This window comes from Brachyistius frenatus, unplaced genomic scaffold (genome assembly GCF_029030835.1).
Source record: "Brachyistius frenatus isolate BFR_SWC_R1_liver_20210118 unplaced genomic scaffold, ASM2903083v1 Contig_20, whole genome shotgun sequence".
Lineage (NCBI taxonomy): Eukaryota > Metazoa > Chordata > Actinopteri > Embiotocidae > Brachyistius > Brachyistius frenatus.
In genome coordinates, this window is record NW_027210619.1 from 2,610,719 (window position 1) to 2,628,802 (window position 18,084).

Below are 18,084 nucleotides of genomic sequence, written 5' to 3' on the forward strand. Positions count from 1 at the left end.
TTGTTTTGATGTTTGTTAAAATTGTACACATCAAAATCATTCAACCCTGGTATGACTTGATGTGCATTAAAAGAAGGCTGTCGATAAGTGGTTCTTTAAGGTCTTTCTTTCTGTTATTTGTATTTTCTTTATCTTGCATCCATATTTCCTACTTTATTTATTGCATTACATTTATAATGTTTGTTTTTGCATCTGAATATGACCCTGCAATTCTGTACTTTTCTGTCACAAAGCCTTTATTAATGTTCTGGGAAAACACAGATATTACTGCGTTAAGACCACAGTAAGGGCCACGTAGTAAGCATGTAAATCCGGGTGAAGGAGAGTATATTTACAGTTTTCACAACTGTGAAATAGGTGTGGACATGAGGCTAAAGTTGCGCAGAGGGCCAAAAGAACAGAACAACATCAACAGTTTTTAGAAAGAAGAAAGTTACAACGGACATTCTTGGCACATGTTCTCTCTAAACTAAGCACTCCCACATGTTAAAAATAATCGTAACAACATCTTTTTGCATCTATTTAATTCAAAATTTATAAAAAAAAATATATATATATAAAAAAAAACATCATGAAGAGCATTTTTTATCCTCCCTTGATGTTTGTTGGTACATTGTATCCACATATGTCTGCTAGCCATGGTTTTTCAGGTCATTATTCTGCACTGTAGCAACAATATCTGTTGATGCACTGACAGATGTTGACATCAACAGTATTTGTCGCACTTTACATCTGGACTGGTTTTCACAATGGCTTCTTCTTCAGTCCCAAAACGGCCACAAACAGAAGAACCTCCACAAAAGCTGGTAGCACACTAGAGGGAGAGTCGGACAGAGAAAGAAATGAAAAGCAAACCATTGGGGACGAAACTACAGTACATACATGCACTCGTAATTTACTGTTTATAGAGATTCTATCATTTTGCCCTCTGAAAAAGAACACATTCGCTCACATCAACATACATGCACACCAACCTGCAGATGGCAAAAATAACCCAATATGTCCAGCATTCCCACTTCTCAAACACAAAGAAAGACAAGGACACGGATGCGCTGCAGTGGACAGCCAGTGCTGGGTGAAACTTCTGTCAGGGAAATGCACTTCTGTAAACATACACACACAACGGAGCATATACAATATACACTAACCTGCAAATGGCAAGGATCCACCAGTAGATTTCACACTCCCACTGCTCAAACAGAAAGAAAAGTAGAGCCACTGAGGCACTGGCATGGACTCCTGTTGCTATGGTAGGCGACGAGGCAAATATACGGGAGTTTGTAGTCATGGAACTGTAACTGATGACTTTATTTCTTTTTATACTTTAATATATTCAGAGGGATTTTAAAGAGATGTTTCAATTGGGACGAATTTCATGGGTTGTGTTGAGGCTGCCATTTGGCCTGGAGATGCCAGACTATTGCTCATAGCTTTAGTTTTGCTACTCTGAAGGGAGGACCGATCAGCAACCAGTGGGGGTGACTAAGTACAATGGCACTGAAGTAAAACGTTTCTTTTCTAAATGTAGCTGCATCGGTGGTAGAGTTTTGGTGCATATGGTGGTCAGTCAATGCCAATTGGTTAAAGGCTGCTTCAAAGGTTTCAAAATTAAGCCGAGGTCTTTGCCCATTAGGATGCTACAACTGGAAACAATTATCTATGGAGAGCGACAAGACCCATGTGTGAGAATTATGGGTAGCTAGCTGTCAACTGTTCTACGCCAAAATACATTTCCACTTGTAATTCTTTGTCCAGGAGAAATATGCCTTTGCATTTTTTGCTCTAATCTCATGCCTTATAATTTTTCTGCAATGGTACCACAAACCAACCCCTAAATTACAACTGCAGAGGTTATGATTTATTTTAATTATATTTTTCCGGCATGTTTGCATTTATTTGAAAGTTGGTGGTGAAGAGTCGGACAGTAAATGAAGTGGGAGAGAGATGCTTAACAAGCAACAAATGTCCCCATCTTGAGTCAAACCACTGTTCTGTGACCCTCTGGCTCCACGTGCAAACAATGGAAACATCTTTTGACAAAGCTTGATCCATTGTTGAGCTCAATACTTATGGATGTTAATTTCTGTCCACCTGTACATATATAAATTACAAAAGTCATCACGGTGTATATTGATCGTCATCACTGAGAGACCCGCAGTGTCAATGTAAAGGATACACAGGAGACCTTGGCTGCAGTTGAACATGGACACTCCTGTAAAGAACCCAGCCAGCTCTATAGCAAACAGACCGAGGGTGACAGCCAGTGCCACCACCAACCTAAAAAAAAAGAAAGAAAAGAAACAGAAAGTAGAGGGTGTGTACGCGAGTATGTGTGTGTCTAAGCATTTATTAAACGTTTACTTACCATTTGTCTTCATTGTCATACTGCTCTTGTGTGAAATCCAAAGGCAAACAAGCCCTCACATTATTTTCCTGGGAAACACACATTACAAATTAGCACAACTTGACACGCCATACGATAACAGTAGTGGATAAAGTGTTATCAATCAAACAGTTAGAATATATTTGGGAAACCTTTATAATAAAATTAAAATGTAACACAAAGTTCTTTACAGTAAAAAAAAAAAAAAAAAAAGGAAACGTTTGATTATGTAATTAGGTAGGTAGGTAGGTAGGTAGGTATTTACTTTATTAATCCCTGAGGGGAAATTTTTTTTCACTACAGCAGCATACAGAAGCAATAAGATAATAATAGAAATAATAGAATATAATAATAGAAAAGCAATAAAATAGCAGTAAAAAAATATAAAATGCATAGTATATACAGTACATTATATATCTATATATATATATATATATATATTATATATAAACAAACCAAGAAACACAGTCAACAGTGTTATTGTTGTGTGATGGATTTTGCCAGATGTGAGTTATTGTACAGTCTTATTGCGGTGGGCAGGAACGATCTTATCATTATCATCACGTCAGAGATTAAAATGCGCATTCAATGTACTGTTAATTTAACAGAAAGGTTAATCATACGTGAACGTTTTGCCTGATTTACTTACCCTCGACCAGAAGATGGTGATCACGATGACGAGGTGCGCTATGATGGTGAGAAACCGTGCAGGGACAAGGCTGTCGACAGCCGACATGCTGCGGCTGGAACTGTTTACTGAAAGTGTACAGACAACCACAAATCAAATACGATGTGCATCCAGCACCGGGCAGTCACACGGATCGGCAATGTCGTCGTTATCTGTAATATAAACGCGCCCTCGTAGTGTGAGGTTACTGTCAAGTGCTAATTTAGCATTTAGCTACAGCCAGAAGATCGATCTTAATCTATCAGTGACAAACACAAACATTGCTCGAGCCTGAACCTTTAGTTCACTAAATGAAGATTAACTGTTTTTTTTTTTAGATATATATATATATATATATATATATATATCTTAAATGCCGCATTCTCAACCAGAGTAATTACTCCAAATCTACAAATATTCAACCACGTTCACGTTGTTGCGATTACAACGCTGAAGACGGTTGCTACAACAACCACCTACCGAGTGCATTCAGTATTACTGACCGGACGAACAAGCAACATTCAAAGGGTTCCGGTATCGCGAACAACAACCGAGAGGGGACTCTTACACAATGCTGCCATCTAGAGGCTACACAGGGAAAACTCGGCCACACGTAATTGATGGAAATTTTCGGCAATGGAGCCGCACGTACCCCTGAAAACGACGACCCGGAGGTTTACTCCGAAAGACTGAGACGCCGATTATTTAATCTGTTTGGAGGAAACAGCAATGACGCGATGGGTTTAATAATATCGTTTTTTTTTTTTTTTTTTTAATGAAAACGAATAGTGTTCGTCAGCATTTATTATAGGATTATTGTGAGATTGGACAGGATGTTTTTTTTTTTTTTTTTTTTTTTTACTGTCAGATATGCATCAATTGAAATACTATTATTATAGCAGTAGCATAATACTGCCAAGAAGACCAATGTTAATCGCTGCTTGAGCAATGCGGCTGTGATAGATCCTAAACCAGACACGTCCAATCCCCCCCCCCCCCCCCCCTCCCATCCCATCCTATTTCTACAACGAGTCGACTCTTGCCTCGAGACAGACAGCACAGAATCGGCGTGTGCCACAGCGCACCTCAGCACAGCTCCTCCAGCCAAGGCCCCGGGTTCGCTTTACCTTGGCACGGTAACCTGCTCTGGCTCTCCAGAGAAAAATTGGACTTTGTTGGCATCGCAGAGTCGCTGGTATTGAGGAGGCATGGCAGAAGCAGAGCTGCAAACCTTTACCTCTATCATGGACGCGCTGGTTCGCATTAGTGTAAGTATGACGCTCATTTTATTCGCCGTTTCAAAACCATGTGTGCTGTTTTTGAACGAGGTGTCATGCACACGTCTTTTGTATCCCACCTGTAAATTGAACAATAGAAATGTTCCATATTACCTCTCGACCCCTCTGAATGAAAACGTAAGGCGATGAAAGCGGCATTTCCTCCTCTGCAAAAATATTTGAGCATGTATTGATTCAACAGAGAGATGGTCTGCTCGGTGGCAAATCTGTGGTTGGAAACATAAAAACAGGGCCAAACGCATGATGAGAAAGCAGAGATGATGCACGTTGTCATAGAAACGGGATGCTGCGCTTAGTATAGCTGCAGCAATGGAAACGGGCCTCCACAGCCAGTACAACCGAGGCCGGCAGCCACATAGTCAGCATGAAAAGGCTGGGTTTTGATGTAGACCTCCTACTCCTTTACCAAAATCATTGTACCCTATACCAGAGGTTTTCAAGACAATTCTACACCTGAATATGTAGGGTGAGGGTGAAGCTACATGACTCCATAAAGGAGGCAGGGTAACACCAACCACAAGTCAGGAAATGCTATTTATTCCTTCACATTTGCTCTCCCTTTGCTCTCTATATCTAACACCAGCCTGTGTAACCAGTGTTCATCTCCCCTTCTTGCTTTTGACTCCCACACATCTCGCATCCATTTTTTTTTTCAGGTGTCAAGAGGTGCAGACTGTAAAGAGCAGTGGATTCTGTATTTATTCTAGTGACTCAGCCTTTATTTTATGTGACTACTCACTCAGTCCTCTTCCGTCCTCTCCTCCTCTCCAGTCCAACATGAAGAGTATGGAACAGGAGCTGCACTGCCCTGTGTGTGATGCCATGGTGAAGCAGCCCATCCTTCTGCCATGCCAGCACAGTGTGTGTCTGCTGTGTGCGGCTGAGGTGTTGGTACAAAGAGGCTATCCTCCTCCGGACCTCCCTCCGGAGCCCAACTCACCAGCCTCCACACCCAACGCCCGCTCCCCACGACAGGCACGGAGACACACACCCAGGACTCCTGACCGTTTGGAGCGGGTCCTCAGAACAGGTGCAGGAAATGGTTTGTGTGTCATACGTGTGTTGGGCACAAATGATTGGAGCTTTCGAGTGACTTTGCTCAAGTGTGAAAGAAGGACTGAATGACCTCAGAATCCAAGTGACCAAACAATAATGTCAGGATTTTAAAATGTAGAGATGATTCTGCAGTATGATGTCTCTGTCCTCTTAGCATCTGAGTGTCATAGATGATGTAGCTGACACATCAGTATCCTGCTGTTCATTGGGAGCTTTATGAATTCATCCCAGGACTTATTTAAGTTCATGTAGAGCAAGGGCCGCACAGTCAGAGAGAGTCAAGGAGGCAAAAAAGGCAGTAAGCATCTGTTGGGCAGGTGTGTATTAAGGGTGTGTAAGCAAATAGCGTTTCATCCACAGTGAACTGAACCTTATTTATCACTATTCTCTGTGTAGACAAACAAGAGCTCTGCTTTACTTTCTCTCACCAGTGTGTCTCCGTGAAGATTCTCATAAACTATCATCACAACGCCATTCAAATCTTCCATCCTGGACTCGTGTTTTCTACTCTATGTCTTTGTCTGCTTCTCTTTCTCCTTCATCTCCTCTACACCTGTATCCTTCTTCCAGTGTGTGGAACGTACCCGGGGCGAAGGCGGAAGGACCCGGCCCCTCCCCCCATGCTGTTTCCCTGTCCTTCCTGTCAGCAGGACGTGGAGCTCGGAGAGAGAGGCCTGACAGACTGCCTCCGCAACCTCACTCTGGAGCGCATTGTCGAGAGGTCCGCACACGTCTTAACAACAACATAAACATATTTTACTGTACTGTATATACTGTAGCAGACAGAATCTCATGTCAGCATGCTGTCTTAAACTAGACTTATGATGTGTTTTTTCGTCTCCCTATGAGAATGTATCAGCTTATTAACAGAAATCAGGAACAATCGATGATTGGAAAAAAAAAAACTTGAACCAATCCTGCAGGCGATGACGATAGGCAGTGAACTAAGAGTTAAGTCAATACTGCTTTATAAACGAGACAGGAAATCATTTACTGGAAGCAGTTTCAATAATGAATCTTTCTTTTACTCCTGATCCAAGGCGAAGCCTAAAAGCAGATTGCAGGGCCAGCTCAAAAACTGCGATGTACTGTGTGACAACAACAGTTAACCAAAGTTATGTAAGCAAGTTTGGAGTAAAATAGTTCCTTGGATTCTCTAATGTTATCATCCTGTCCTCTTATGGTAGGTAGGTAGGTAGGTAGGTATTTACTTTATTAATCCCCGAGGGGAAATTTTTTTATCAGTTCAAACAGAGAAGATCAAAGTGAGAGGAGCAGCTTTTAAGAATCAAAAAAGAGTGTGAAACTGGGAGGGATATTTATGGGAATAGGCAGATTCACACGCAGCAGTTTGATGAGTGCAGCTGCTCCCTCCCCAGGCAGTGGTTGTGGTGGTCAAAAAAAAAGTGTGACGGTGCATGTTTTACTGCGCAGGATGCACTAACAAGGCAGTTGCTGGTGATGTATCCAGGTCAGGCAGTTAAAGAGTTAGAGACCTAGCAACTGAAAAGAGAGCAGGGCACACTGAGACGAGCCCAGTCTTCTCTTTTCTTAAGTTGACTTCTTTACTGCTGCAGAAACGTCCTAACCCTGCCCTTATCTCCCTGCAACCCATGTCTCTCCCTTAGGTACAGGCACACTGTAAGTCTGGGCAGTGCAGCCATCATGTGTGGTTTCTGTAAGCCACCTCAGTCTCTGGAGGCCACAAAGGGCTGCGCTGACTGCAAGACCAACTTCTGCAATGAGTGTTTCAAACTCTACCACCCATGGGGAACCCCTCGAGCTCAGCATGAACACATTCTGCCGACCAACAACTTCAGGCCAAAGGTTTGTGTCCTTGTGTGTTTTGCACATGACATACAGTAGCTTCTCTGTTGTCGTGCCTTAATCCCTCTTTGTGCTGCAGGTCCTGACATGCACTGAGCACGAGCAGGAGAGACTGCAGTGGTACTGCCGTAACTGCCAGAGATTGCTGTGCCCACTCTGTAAGCTACGCCGTGTCCACCATGGACATAAAGTTTTGCCCATTGCACAGGCCTACCAGGCTCTCAAGGTGAGTTTGGATGTAGTCTGTTTCTGCTGTGTTAAAAGTCCTGATGCTAGCAGCCTTAAGATGTTCCTTTTCTGTTTGGTTTTACAGGACAAGATTACCAAGGAAGCGAACTTCATCCTGGCCAACCAGGAAACAATACAGAGTCAAATCACTCAACTGGAAGCTGCCATTAAACAGATGGAGGTGTGTAATCTTTTCACTGTGTTGTATTGCTTGTCTCACCATATATTTGTACAGGTGCAACAGTAGTTCAAAGAGGACCTACTACAATATTTTGTCTGGTTCACCGAAACTAACCATCCACCTTAGTTAGCAGGAATTATGTCATTGATGAATCAATACTATGTTGGGATTTATACAACCAAACAAACATTGTTTTTTTTCTTCAAATTTACTACATTTTTCCCACATAAAACTTAAATTCTGACATTGGATGCAGTTTAGATGAACTCAGATGCTACAGTATTTTGCCAAGGAAACCAACTGGAGCCTAACTTGCCACTTTGTTGTAACTACAATTGCAACTGAAAGGACACATAGTATTGGTGGACCCTCTACAGGCCCTGGGCTTTCGTACAATGGCAAACTTCTGTGCTTGTGATAGTTGAGCCATTGTCTATGTCTCTGTCATTCCTAATCTGTCATTGTTTCACTCAGTAGAAACAGTTTCTCTTATCTTTCTTTATTTCTCCTACTCGTACGTGTCCCCTCTCTGCAGGCTAACAGTGCAGTGGCTCTGCAGCATCTGACTCACTGTATCCGAGAGCTGGGAGCGGCTGTAGCCGAGCGTCAGGGGTCTTTGGCCTTGGCCCTGGAGGGGTCCCGCAGCAGGAGGGAGGATGCTCTGTCCGCTCAGGTCTTTGAGAGGCAAGGCCTGCTGGAGCACGCAGGTCTGATAGCCTACACCCATGAGCTGCTCAAAGAGACAGATCCACCCTGCTTTGTTCAGGCTGCAAGAGTAACACACAACAGGTAACAGATACTCATTCAGCTGAATCCTAAATTTAAGAGGAATTAAATGTTTAGGTATGGCTTGTTAACATTTTCACCTTTTCTTTTTTTGTTTCCTCTTCCTCACTGTTTCTGTCTCTCTCTTCAGGCTAGTGAAGGCTATAGAAAACCTCCAGTGTTTCTCTCTCGCTGCTGATCCCTCCTTCAGACATTTTCACCTTGATGCATCCAAAGAGGTCAAGATCATCAACAGCTTGGAGTTTATACAAGGTGGATTGTCACCCCATTTGTTCCTGTATTATGAACCTTGTAAAAATAAAATTATACTCTCTTAAGGTCAGCAGCCTTCATACCTCCATTTCTTTGTCTCCTCCACAGCCCCAGTGGCCCCAGTCATTGACACTCAGAAGACACTAGCTTATGACCAGCTGTTTTTGTGCTGGCGCCTCCCTCAGGACTCAGCCCCGGCGTGGCACTTTTCTGTTGAATACCAGCGACGAGCAGGAGGAGCTGCAGCCACGTGGGGCGGCACCAGATCCCCTAATGCTTCAATAGCCTGGCATCGCCTCGATGAAGTGAAAGGGACCAGTGCCGTGGTTGACCGACTGCAGATGGACAGCGTGTATGTGCTGAGGGTGAGAGGCTGCAACAAGGCTGGGTTTGGAGAATACAGTGAGGAAGTTTACCTCCACACTCCACCAGCACCTGGTAAGATATGTACACATGATCAGTTGTTTCATTTGCATATTTCATTCAGTGCAAAAAATCTTTGTCTTTCCACTCTTCTAAAAATGAAATTTAAGAATTTTGTAAATAAGATGCCTCAAGATTGCATTGATAACAAAGTAAAAACAAAAAGGTGGTAGATACAGTATTTTAAGTTGGATATATTTCCAGTGTTGTCATTTTTCAATTGATCGACTAATCTTGATATTTCTTTTCTCTCCATCCCTTTATTTTCTCCATTCCTACTTTTTTACTTTCTGCACAAAGCCTTCCTTTTTTTTGCTCTTCACTCCAGTGTCATCCCAGTCATGCTATTTCTGCCTCTGTCTCTCTTGCCACAGGTCTGTCTTTCTGCACTTTCTAAAATTATTTATTGTTTGTGTATATTGTCCTTTGTTTCTCTTGGTATTATTCTACATAGTCATCCCTTCAAAAAACATTTAATCTAATTTGATCATCTAATCAGTTGAATTAACGTACACAGTAAAAGTTATCTCTTTTTCTCTTGACTACTGTGGCTTTATTCTGACTGTCCAGGCTACAGGATTTAACCCGTCCTCCTTTCTGACTCTTTCCCTTTACCTTCTTTGCCGTCTTGCTCGCTCTTTACCTTTCCTTTTCCTCCTGATCTGCCTCCTTTTTCTCTCCTCCCAGTCTTGAGTTTTTCCTTGGACTCTCGTTGGGGTTTGCATGCTGACCGCTTGGCTCTGGGCAAAGGCCAAACCTACGCCCGCAGTGTGCCAGGCCTCTCCCTTCTGCAGGCTGCCGACCGCACACTCACTTCTTGTCACCTGACTTCTGACCTGCTGGTGGCGGACTTGGCTGTCACTCAAGGCAGACACTACTGGGCATGCTCCGTGGAGCCTGGTTCCTACCTGGTAAAGGTCAGATGAAGTCTTTTTGGTCAGTTTGTCTGATATGATAATAGGTTGTATATATGGAATTATCCTTACCTTACATGCTGACTCAGAATGGATATGCCCAAAGCTTTCTGCCTCTTTGTTTGTTTGTTTACAGGTAGGAGTTGGGCAGGAGACCAAGCTACAAGAGTGGTTCCATCTCCCTCAGGACATGGCCAGCCCTCGGTAATCTAATCTCATTCTTCTAAATATTGACTTTAAAATAATTGTCAGTCATAAGTCCATTTCAAGGACCAGTCTCTCACAACAATTATAATACATTGAACCACAAATGATAATGCAAATGAAATTACCCTCTGTCATGTTGATTGTTAGATCTCTTGTTGATGTAAGGACATTCAATGTCATGCCTCCTATGCAAATGGTTGGGAGTCAGGCCAGAATTGTCACTTCCTACATACCTACTAAAAGCAGCATTAATAGATTTCTGGTATATTTTGGCCATTTGGGAGCAGCATGACAACGTGTACAAAAATATTGACATAATATTGCTTGGTGCAGCTGGGAACAGGGTTGAGGGTGGTGAAGAGACTAAACCAGGACAGTAAAGCCACTGTCCATAAAGCCAATTACTGCTAAAACCAGAAATGAAGAGAGCTGAAAAGAACTACAAATAAATGGAACTAATATATTAATTGAGGTGGAAAGCTGTACTAAAAGTGGGGTTTACCATCTTCATGTCATATTGTATTCAACTTTGTAGTCTGGAAACAGATAAATCTTCCTCCTTTGCTTAGTTTTTCTCTTGCTCAACTTTTTTTCCCTCTCCTCTGCTTTATCCCAGCTGCGACCCAGACAGTGGCCATGACAGCGGGGCAGAGGATGGCCAGGATTCCCCTCCCTTCTGCTTCCTCACCATGGGCATGGGCAAGATCCTGCTCCCTCAAGGACATGGTCATACTCAGAGCCAGGGTGACAGCCAGAGCCAGGGAGGAGTGCACTTCCACAGTAGCAGCCACAGTAGCCTGCCTCACCCTCTCACTGCTCCTCTCCCACCCAGACTAGGAGTGTGTCTGGACTGTGACAAAGGACGAGTCACGTTCTACGATGCCCACTCTCTGCGTATGCTGTGGGATGGACACGTGGATTGTTCAGCTCCAGTGTGTCCAGCCTTTTGTTTCATCGGTGGCGGAGCCCTGCAGCTGCAAGACCTTGTGGCCAATCGGAGCATCGAGGAGCCGCCACCTCGGAGGGTAACCATCCAAACACGAGCAACAAATCTAAGAAAATAAAACAGACAGTTCATGGGCGCAGTTCACTCAGAGATCAAAGTTTGTCTCGTGTATAGAGTTAAAGGTGGTTTATCATCACCATGTAATGTGAGTTGATTATTAATTTCTTTGACCTTGTAAGACTTTGATACTTGACTGAACTGTCACTGCTAAATATGTTTTTCCTTTTAATGGAATTTTTGAGATTTGGCTATAAATATTTAATGTTCTTTTGCACTTGCACTTGGCCTGAAAATATCAAAGCTCTTCTTTGCCTTTGTTTACTTAAAATCTTTCCTGCTTTTGTTCTCCTCAACTTTGCAATGCTCTTATGGACATTGTGGCTGAAGTGATTTTAGACTATGCAGAATTCCGTTGACAGTGTGAGTCAAACCCTCATGGCAGGTTAAGAATCTAAAAATCTGTTTGCAATGTAAGAAACATCTGCGCTCCCTTTACACTTGGCTTATTTTGTCCCAGATTGATTGGGCAGCAACAGTTGCATGCAAGTGTAACTAGGATTCATAACTTACATATATACCGATAAGTGACTGTCACCTTGTCAAAAACACCTCAGATGTACTTTATGTCTAATTTTATATCTTGATTTTTTTTTATGTAGCTTCAACAAGTGTTAACGATGTGAATATAATACAGAATTGGAGAATGTGAATATTCTTTGATCGTTGAATTGTAAAGCTCTGCTGCCTCTGTCAGGATCACATGTATCTGTGTCTGAATAGCCCCGTTTGGTATTTTATATAGTCACTGTTTTGCATTTCAAAAGGAGTCGTGTGGCATTTCGGCTGGGTAAACATGCTCACAGTTGCCTCAGTGTTTTCAGATTGTAACACAAATCAAAGTAAAAAAGGTTCCTCTGGGGGAATAATGTTCTCGTTATACTGGTTAAATTATAAACATGTGAATACATTTCAGTGTTTTACATTTCCCAAGTTAAAACTATTGATAGCCTACTTGTCCAGTATTAAACTGTGGTGTTTGAGTGATTTGCACATAAATATTAATGATCAGTTAAAGGTAGTTGATTAATAAGAAGGTGATCAGCTGAATTAGAAGATGTATTTTATAAACTCTGATAGACTTCAAATTGGACTTGTGTTAGTCCAACTGTGTCTGACAGTAAGACAGACAACTAATTTACTTATTTACTAATGTAATTCTCCGTTATCTTTAGGGAATGTAAGGGCCCAGTTATGTATAATTTCAATGCAAGAGTTTATATCACTATATTTTCAAATCAACTTGCTCTGACTGTATTTTGATATACAATATGATTTCCTTCGTTGTGTGTGTATGTGAGCTATGGCTGTGACTTTCATGCTTTCTGTGGTGTGTATGTGTGTGTGCGTCCTGTCTTGAACGACTTGTCTCAACCCCTCTACATGTGTTCCAGGCACAGCACTTGAATGACTTTAGACTGTAGCATCTGGAAAAACAGAATTTAAACGTTGCCTTGCTGGCAGAATGTTTCTATCATGTCATGAGAAAAACAATAAAAGAGTGTAAGACTGTAACACGGAGTCACTTTGTGTCAAATAAGGAGCGCACCAGAGGCTGTAACTTGATCAATACAATATTTGTATGTAGATGTATTTAGCGTATCATCAGTTTATTATCATGTCTTTTTTTTCTGCTCTTAAGCATAAAAACTGTTGAAAACATGGAGGTGGACATACACTATTCCCTGAATAATATTATTCATAACTTCCTTCCTGTAATACAAGCAAGACAGAAACTTTTTCTTTAATTTATCTTCCAATTTTTTTCGGTCGAGTCTGAATCTCCAGTTAGTCACTTAATTGTAAACCACTTTTATTTTTCTCATTATCAACCTAGTGTATATGCCCTACAGCTGAAATTATTTTCAAACTGTCAGTTAAATTAAACGCATGCTATAAAGGTGTTACATTTTGATTGACCGTAAACATGAGAACAGCACTCTAAGATGGATCATAAAAACAAACCCGCTTTGTTTAAATGTCATGAAAAAACAGATGTGTCTCAGAGTGTGTGGTGCCTGCCTGCATGTAGGGGCAAGTGTGGCCTTAATCATTCAAGTGTGCCAGAGCTGCTCCAACAGATAGAGGTGGATCTGTTGTGTCACGCGGTTTAAAAATAATTGGCCTATTTTGTGCAGACCCAGGACACACCTTGGGACACCTGATATCTACAGCAGAAAAACAAGGTAGGTTAAGAGCTCAACAGCCACATTATATGTGAATACAAGGTGAGCCAGTTGGACTGGAAGTTAGACCAGTTGTTATAAACAGGCTATTATCACCCAGACAAAGTGACAAAAAGGTATGTTCCACAATGGTGAAAGACTTGAGTAGATATTGTGTAACACCAAAAAGCTCATGCATTTGTCATCATCTTTTTCCATCAGAGGGGAGGTGTTGCAAACAAACCAGAGCAGGGGCTCTTCTCCTGCTTGTAATATAAAAAATTCACCATTAGGGGGCAACATTGTTTGTGCTTTGTTGATTTCTGCAGTCTTTGGTAGAAAAAAAAAAAAAAAAAAAAGTCAGCAACAGGTGCACCATGTGTCAACACTGACTTGTCTGGTCACAAATCTGTGATGACATGTCAGAGGCTGCAAGTTAAGAGCACCTTTCAGCATCTGTTTGGTTCATCTAAGCCATTCTTTGTGCCATTCATTATGTTACACCTCTCTTCATTGATGTTTTTCTTTTTCATTTTTTTGTACTTATTTTAATCCATATAAATCAATATGAATTTTAATTTACATGTGCAATGAATAGTCAAGACTTAATACCATTGCTTGACAAAATGCATGTGAAAAGTCCCAGAGGGTCTGACATATTACAAACAGCTACAATACAATCATGTCACACAACAGAACAGAAAGAGAAAGAAAACCTCCAACAGAAAAAGACAAGAAAATTTACATTAACACCACACTGGTCTCCACTAAAGTGTTTTACTTATGTGTTTTTTCTTGCCAGTCTTGACTTCCCCTCCACAGGGCACTGGTTCCTGTGTGGTTACATCATGTCTTACCTACAGCTCACCTAACAAAACCCTCCCTTCAAAAGTTAAGACCGTGTTTGTGTGTTTGCATGCAAGCATGTTAGTGATTCACATGAATTTCCAGAAGACTCTTGTTGTGTTATTTTCTATGTATGGAGTCACTCATTAATCATACTGATGACAATAAAGGTGAAGAGATAAGATAAATAAGTTACCCATGATGGGGATAACCTGGTAGTTTTAGAATTTCAGATGAATACAGATGATGATGGAGCTAAAATATACCTATTTTGTTTTGCTTCAAAGATTTAATATATCTCAAGATAAACATTTAGATGTCAAATGATTGTCTGTTCAGTCATTATCTGCTTTGAAATAATTGTATTTAATTAGCCAGTAGCCATTTGTCGTTTTTGTTTCATGTTTAGAGTTGACTGAACAAACTGATAAAAATGCTGAGTGCCAGGCAGAATAAGTTCCGCACCCAATGAGATGTGGCGAACTTTCAAATGTGCATACAGTGCAAGAAGCAGCAGAAATGTTTGCTAATGCAAGCACACACTCCAAGTCCCCAGAACAGCTGTGTCTCCTGTCTTTCCTCTGCACCTCTGCACATCACAGTGGATGTGAAGTCCTGCAAACACTCCGGCAAACATACAGGAAGTCCTGCAAACACACAGGCAACTTCAGTTCCCAAGTACTTCCACAAGTTCCAACCTGCCTATTTTCAAAAGAAAAAAGTTTGTAAAAACTGTTAAACCAAATGAATTCCTGCCCCTGCAGCTTCAAAACAAGTTTTTGTGTGCCACTGCACTGAATTCCACATGCATGTAATGAAATCCAATTCCACTTTGCACGGTTGCCACTCAAAAACACATCCAAAACCACTGTGACAACATACACACACAAATCTGTCACATGTGTGTTCTGGATGAATGCCAAAAGTGAGAAAGCAAGCTCAGACAAGACCCAAAAAAAACCTCAGGTGCTGTGAGTATTTCTGCCTCAGTGTGCTTCATTTTTAGACTGGAAAAACATTAGCTCTTAATAGAGTCATTAACTGTACTGTACCACCTGTTTGGCTTGTTTTAATTGTGTTCTTCTAAAAATGTTTTGTAGCTGTAGTCACTACACAGGATTAATAATAGTTTATAGGTAAAATATTATAACTTTATTGATACAACTTGATTTAAATGATGTATTTGACATGAGTACTGCTACTGTTGTCGGGTTGACTGCTGTTAGTGAATCTCCCATATGTTTTGCTGATAAAACAGAAGAATCTGCCTGACACATGATTTATATCAAAGGTGAAATGTGTATGTTCATCCATGCTGACAGGGTTTTGGTCCATGGGCTCTCCTCTGACAGCTTAATGACTAGCTGTCCACATATCACTTCACTCACTGCTTCAGTTCTGAAGGGCGGCAAAGGCAAGGAGGGTAGGAAGGAGGAGAAAGCAAAACAACAGCCTGGGAGACTGAGACAGGACATACCAAGCCAGCCGCACTCAAACCCTCAAGACACACCAGAGGTTCTGCATGTTAATCTTTTTTCAGTGGCAGAGGCACAGAGTACAGGTCTTTCAACACCAGCTGGTAACAGTGAACGAGCTTCAGAGTCACATTTTTGCATGTTATTGTGTGTATGAAGAAAAAGGAATGTGGTCTTTGTTTACAACCTACCATACATGAGCTCTTCAGTGAACCCCTCAGCTGTGCAACCTCGAGCCTCTGAGGGGAAGAAATGCTGATTATATTCAAAACAAAGGTGGAAAGGCTGGTAAAACTAGGAATAGAAAGTCACTGGCTGTTTGCTGCACATGCTTCACCATAAATACCTCCAGTGCCAACTGCATTGACAAACAGGGCAGTGCATGCATACAAATGTACGCCAATAGAAAACTATGATAGAAGGCTTCAGCAAGAATGTTAATTGGGTAACTTTTATATGTAGTGTTCTGTCCGTCAGTAAAATCTGATGCATATCAAAAGAGCTCGATGTGTTTTTTTCTTGGTTTAGAAAGCTTATGCACTCCTCTCTTCTCTGCTTGTAAAATCTATATAAATCTTTGACAGGCTGGCAGTTTCATGAGGCAGACTGATTATCACTACAGATGATTTATGTGTAGAAAACATGACAATCAACTGTGAACTATCTTTTAAATATATACCAGGATTGCAGGGCCACCAAGTCCATTTCGAGGGGTGCGATGCAGAGGTGGAGACAAACAAACTGAGAAAGAACAAGTTCGAAGATCTGGATGAGGGAAATGATACAGAAAGAAGTGAAAGAAAGAAGATATTGTAGTGGAAAACAAGGAGAGAACAACAGCTGACCATGGGAATAATTAGATAAACAAGTCAAGGGGGGAGGAAGACAGAGACTGCTTGGGGAGGGGGGGGGTGGCTGACAGGAAAACTGAGAGAAGCACATTCCTCTTTCCCTCTTATTCTCTTCAAAACAGCAGCTGGGACAGGTGTGCTTTTACTGATGGCAGAAAGTGCACAAGCTGCTGACTGCCTCCCAGTGTGCTGTGTGGATGTGTGTGTGTGTGTGTGTGTGTGTGTGTGTGTGTGTGTGTGTGTGTGTGTGTGTGTGTGTGTGTGTGTGTGTGTGTGTGTGTGTGTGTGTGTGTGTGTTTATATGCTGAGTGTGCACCCTGTCTGGCTGCAGACTGCATGTTAGCAGAGACTTTGTTGTGTGTAATTACGGAGCGAAACAAAACCCATAGATCACAATTCGGCCATAATGACAAAAATAGACATGTGAATGCACACATGGAGTTTATGGGGCTGTAGGAGTGTCTGCTGGAAGAGACAACATACTGTACATGCAGTGTGTGTAGCCTATGTTTAAAAGGATGTGTACAAAAGAACAAGAGTCAGCTTGTGTGTAGTTTAAGGAGACAGTCTCTACTACAGGAAACAGAGGGATCCTGTTTGCGAGTTGTACTCATTGTTCAGCTGCTTCCCCCACCCCCTCCTACACCCCTTCCCATCAGAGCAACTCTACTACACACACTCATATACAAAACATAGATCTTGTGTTTCCATATGGCTGTCCACCAACGAAGTGTACTCATCAGATCAGTGTAGAAAGACCATGCTTTGATTTCCTGCCGAACACTTAACACATTGTCTCTTCACAAAAAAGCCAGTTTCTAAAGAGGGGTGTGTCCGAACAGTCTGTGTAACACCACACATTGTCCCTCCAACCTTATTGATGTCTGCCTCTTTTCACCAGAAGAATGAACAACAACCAACACTCCCTTATCTTCTCCAGGACTCATCATTTACTGATTTTTCTTACACACCATGCCCCCTTCCTTTTCCTCATAAATGACTAATTTTTACTCACAAGGCCTCTCCTTATCGCTCTACTGTGACTCACGTGTCTGCACTATCCTGTCCCAGGTTTTTCACTATTACACTATTGTTAGGTACAGCACTGTCAACTCACAACAAGTTTCTGGGTTCGAACCTGCTGGGTCGAGTGCTTTGTGTTTAGAGTTGTCATGTTCTCCTTGTGCCTGCTTGAGTTTTTTTCTGGGTGCTTCAAATTCCTCCTACAGTCCTGAGACGTGTGCTAGGTTAATTGGTGATTTAAATTGGCCATAGGTGTGAATGTGAGCATGCATGGATATCTGTCTTTGTGTGTTGGCCCTGTGATGAACTGGCAACTTGTTCCGGGTGCACCCTGCCTTATCCTTAACTCAGCTGGGATAAGCTCCAACCCCCTGTGACCCTGCACAGGATAAAGTGGGTAGAGATAATGGGCAGATGGAAGCTTTTGTTTTGTCATAAC

At 41.8% G+C, this 18,084-nt stretch overlaps 2 protein-coding genes across 5 annotated transcripts; one reads left to right on the top strand and one right to left on the bottom strand.

The window, feature by feature from the left end:
- Positions 1-109: 109 nt before the first annotated feature.
- On the bottom strand, positions 110-4,645 carry tmem107l (transmembrane protein 107 like). 3 transcript variants are annotated; one of them, XM_069695921.1, is made up of 6 exons: positions 4,442-4,645; positions 3,033-3,139; positions 2,366-2,433; positions 2,177-2,277; positions 1,149-1,245; positions 110-814 (listed from the first exon to the last, which is right to left on the bottom strand). In XM_069695921.1, the coding sequence occupies exons 1-6, from the start codon at positions 4,620-4,622 to the stop codon at positions 745-747; spliced, it is 624 nt and encodes a 207-aa protein (XP_069552022.1). In that variant the 5' UTR covers positions 4,623-4,645; the 3' UTR covers positions 110-744. The 3 variants fall into 3 exon arrangements, with proteins under 3 accessions (XP_069552022.1, XP_069552023.1, XP_069552024.1); XM_069695922.1 differs by lacking the exon at positions 1,149-1,245 and adding an exon at positions 975-1,071 and having other exon boundaries at positions 113-814; positions 4,442-4,626; XM_069695923.1 differs by lacking the exon at positions 4,442-4,645 and adding an exon at positions 3,531-3,576 and having other exon boundaries at positions 113-814.
- Positions 3,873-12,800, top strand: trim46a (tripartite motif containing 46a). Of its 2 annotated transcripts, XM_069695918.1 has the most exons (12): positions 3,899-4,318; positions 5,120-5,378; positions 5,975-6,125; positions 7,033-7,231; positions 7,311-7,457; positions 7,545-7,640; positions 8,176-8,429; positions 8,557-8,678; positions 8,787-9,116; positions 9,789-10,018; positions 10,152-10,219; positions 10,839-12,800. In XM_069695918.1, exons 1-12 carry the CDS (start codon positions 4,259-4,261, stop codon positions 11,284-11,286), a joined length of 2,364 nt encoding a protein of 787 aa, XP_069552019.1. In that variant the 5' UTR covers positions 3,899-4,258; the 3' UTR covers positions 11,287-12,800. The 2 variants fall into 2 exon arrangements, with proteins under 2 accessions (XP_069552020.1, XP_069552019.1); XM_069695919.1 differs by lacking the exons at positions 9,789-10,018; positions 10,152-10,219; positions 10,839-12,800 and adding an exon at positions 9,402-9,782 and having other exon boundaries at positions 3,873-4,318.
- Positions 12,801-18,084: the final 5,284 nt, after the last annotated feature.

Excerpts from the sequence above, each read along its gene's own strand:
- trim46a (XM_069695918.1), top strand. The coding sequence starts at position 4,259 with ATGGCAGAAGCAGAGCTGCAAACCTTTACCTCTATCATGGACGCGCTG. Across the intron at positions 7,458-7,544 it reads AGGCCTACCAGGCTCTCAAG|GACAAGATTACCAAGGAAGC; the intron begins GTGAGTTTGGAT and ends TTGGTTTTACAG. Across the intron at positions 7,641-8,175 it reads CTGCCATTAAACAGATGGAG|GCTAACAGTGCAGTGGCTCT; the intron begins GTGTGTAATCTT and ends CCCTCTCTGCAG.
- tmem107l (XM_069695921.1), bottom strand. The coding sequence starts at position 4,622 with ATGACAACGTGCATCATCTCTGCTTTCTCATCATGCGTTTGGCCCTGT. Across the intron at positions 1,246-2,176 it reads CTGCAGCCAAGGTCTCCTGT|CAACAGGAGTCCATGCCAGT; the intron begins GTATCCTTTACA and ends CGCCTACCATAG. Across the intron at positions 815-1,148 it reads TGGATCCTTGCCATTTGCAG|TGTGCTACCAGCTTTTGTGG; the intron begins GTTAGTGTATAT and ends CTCTCCCTCTAG.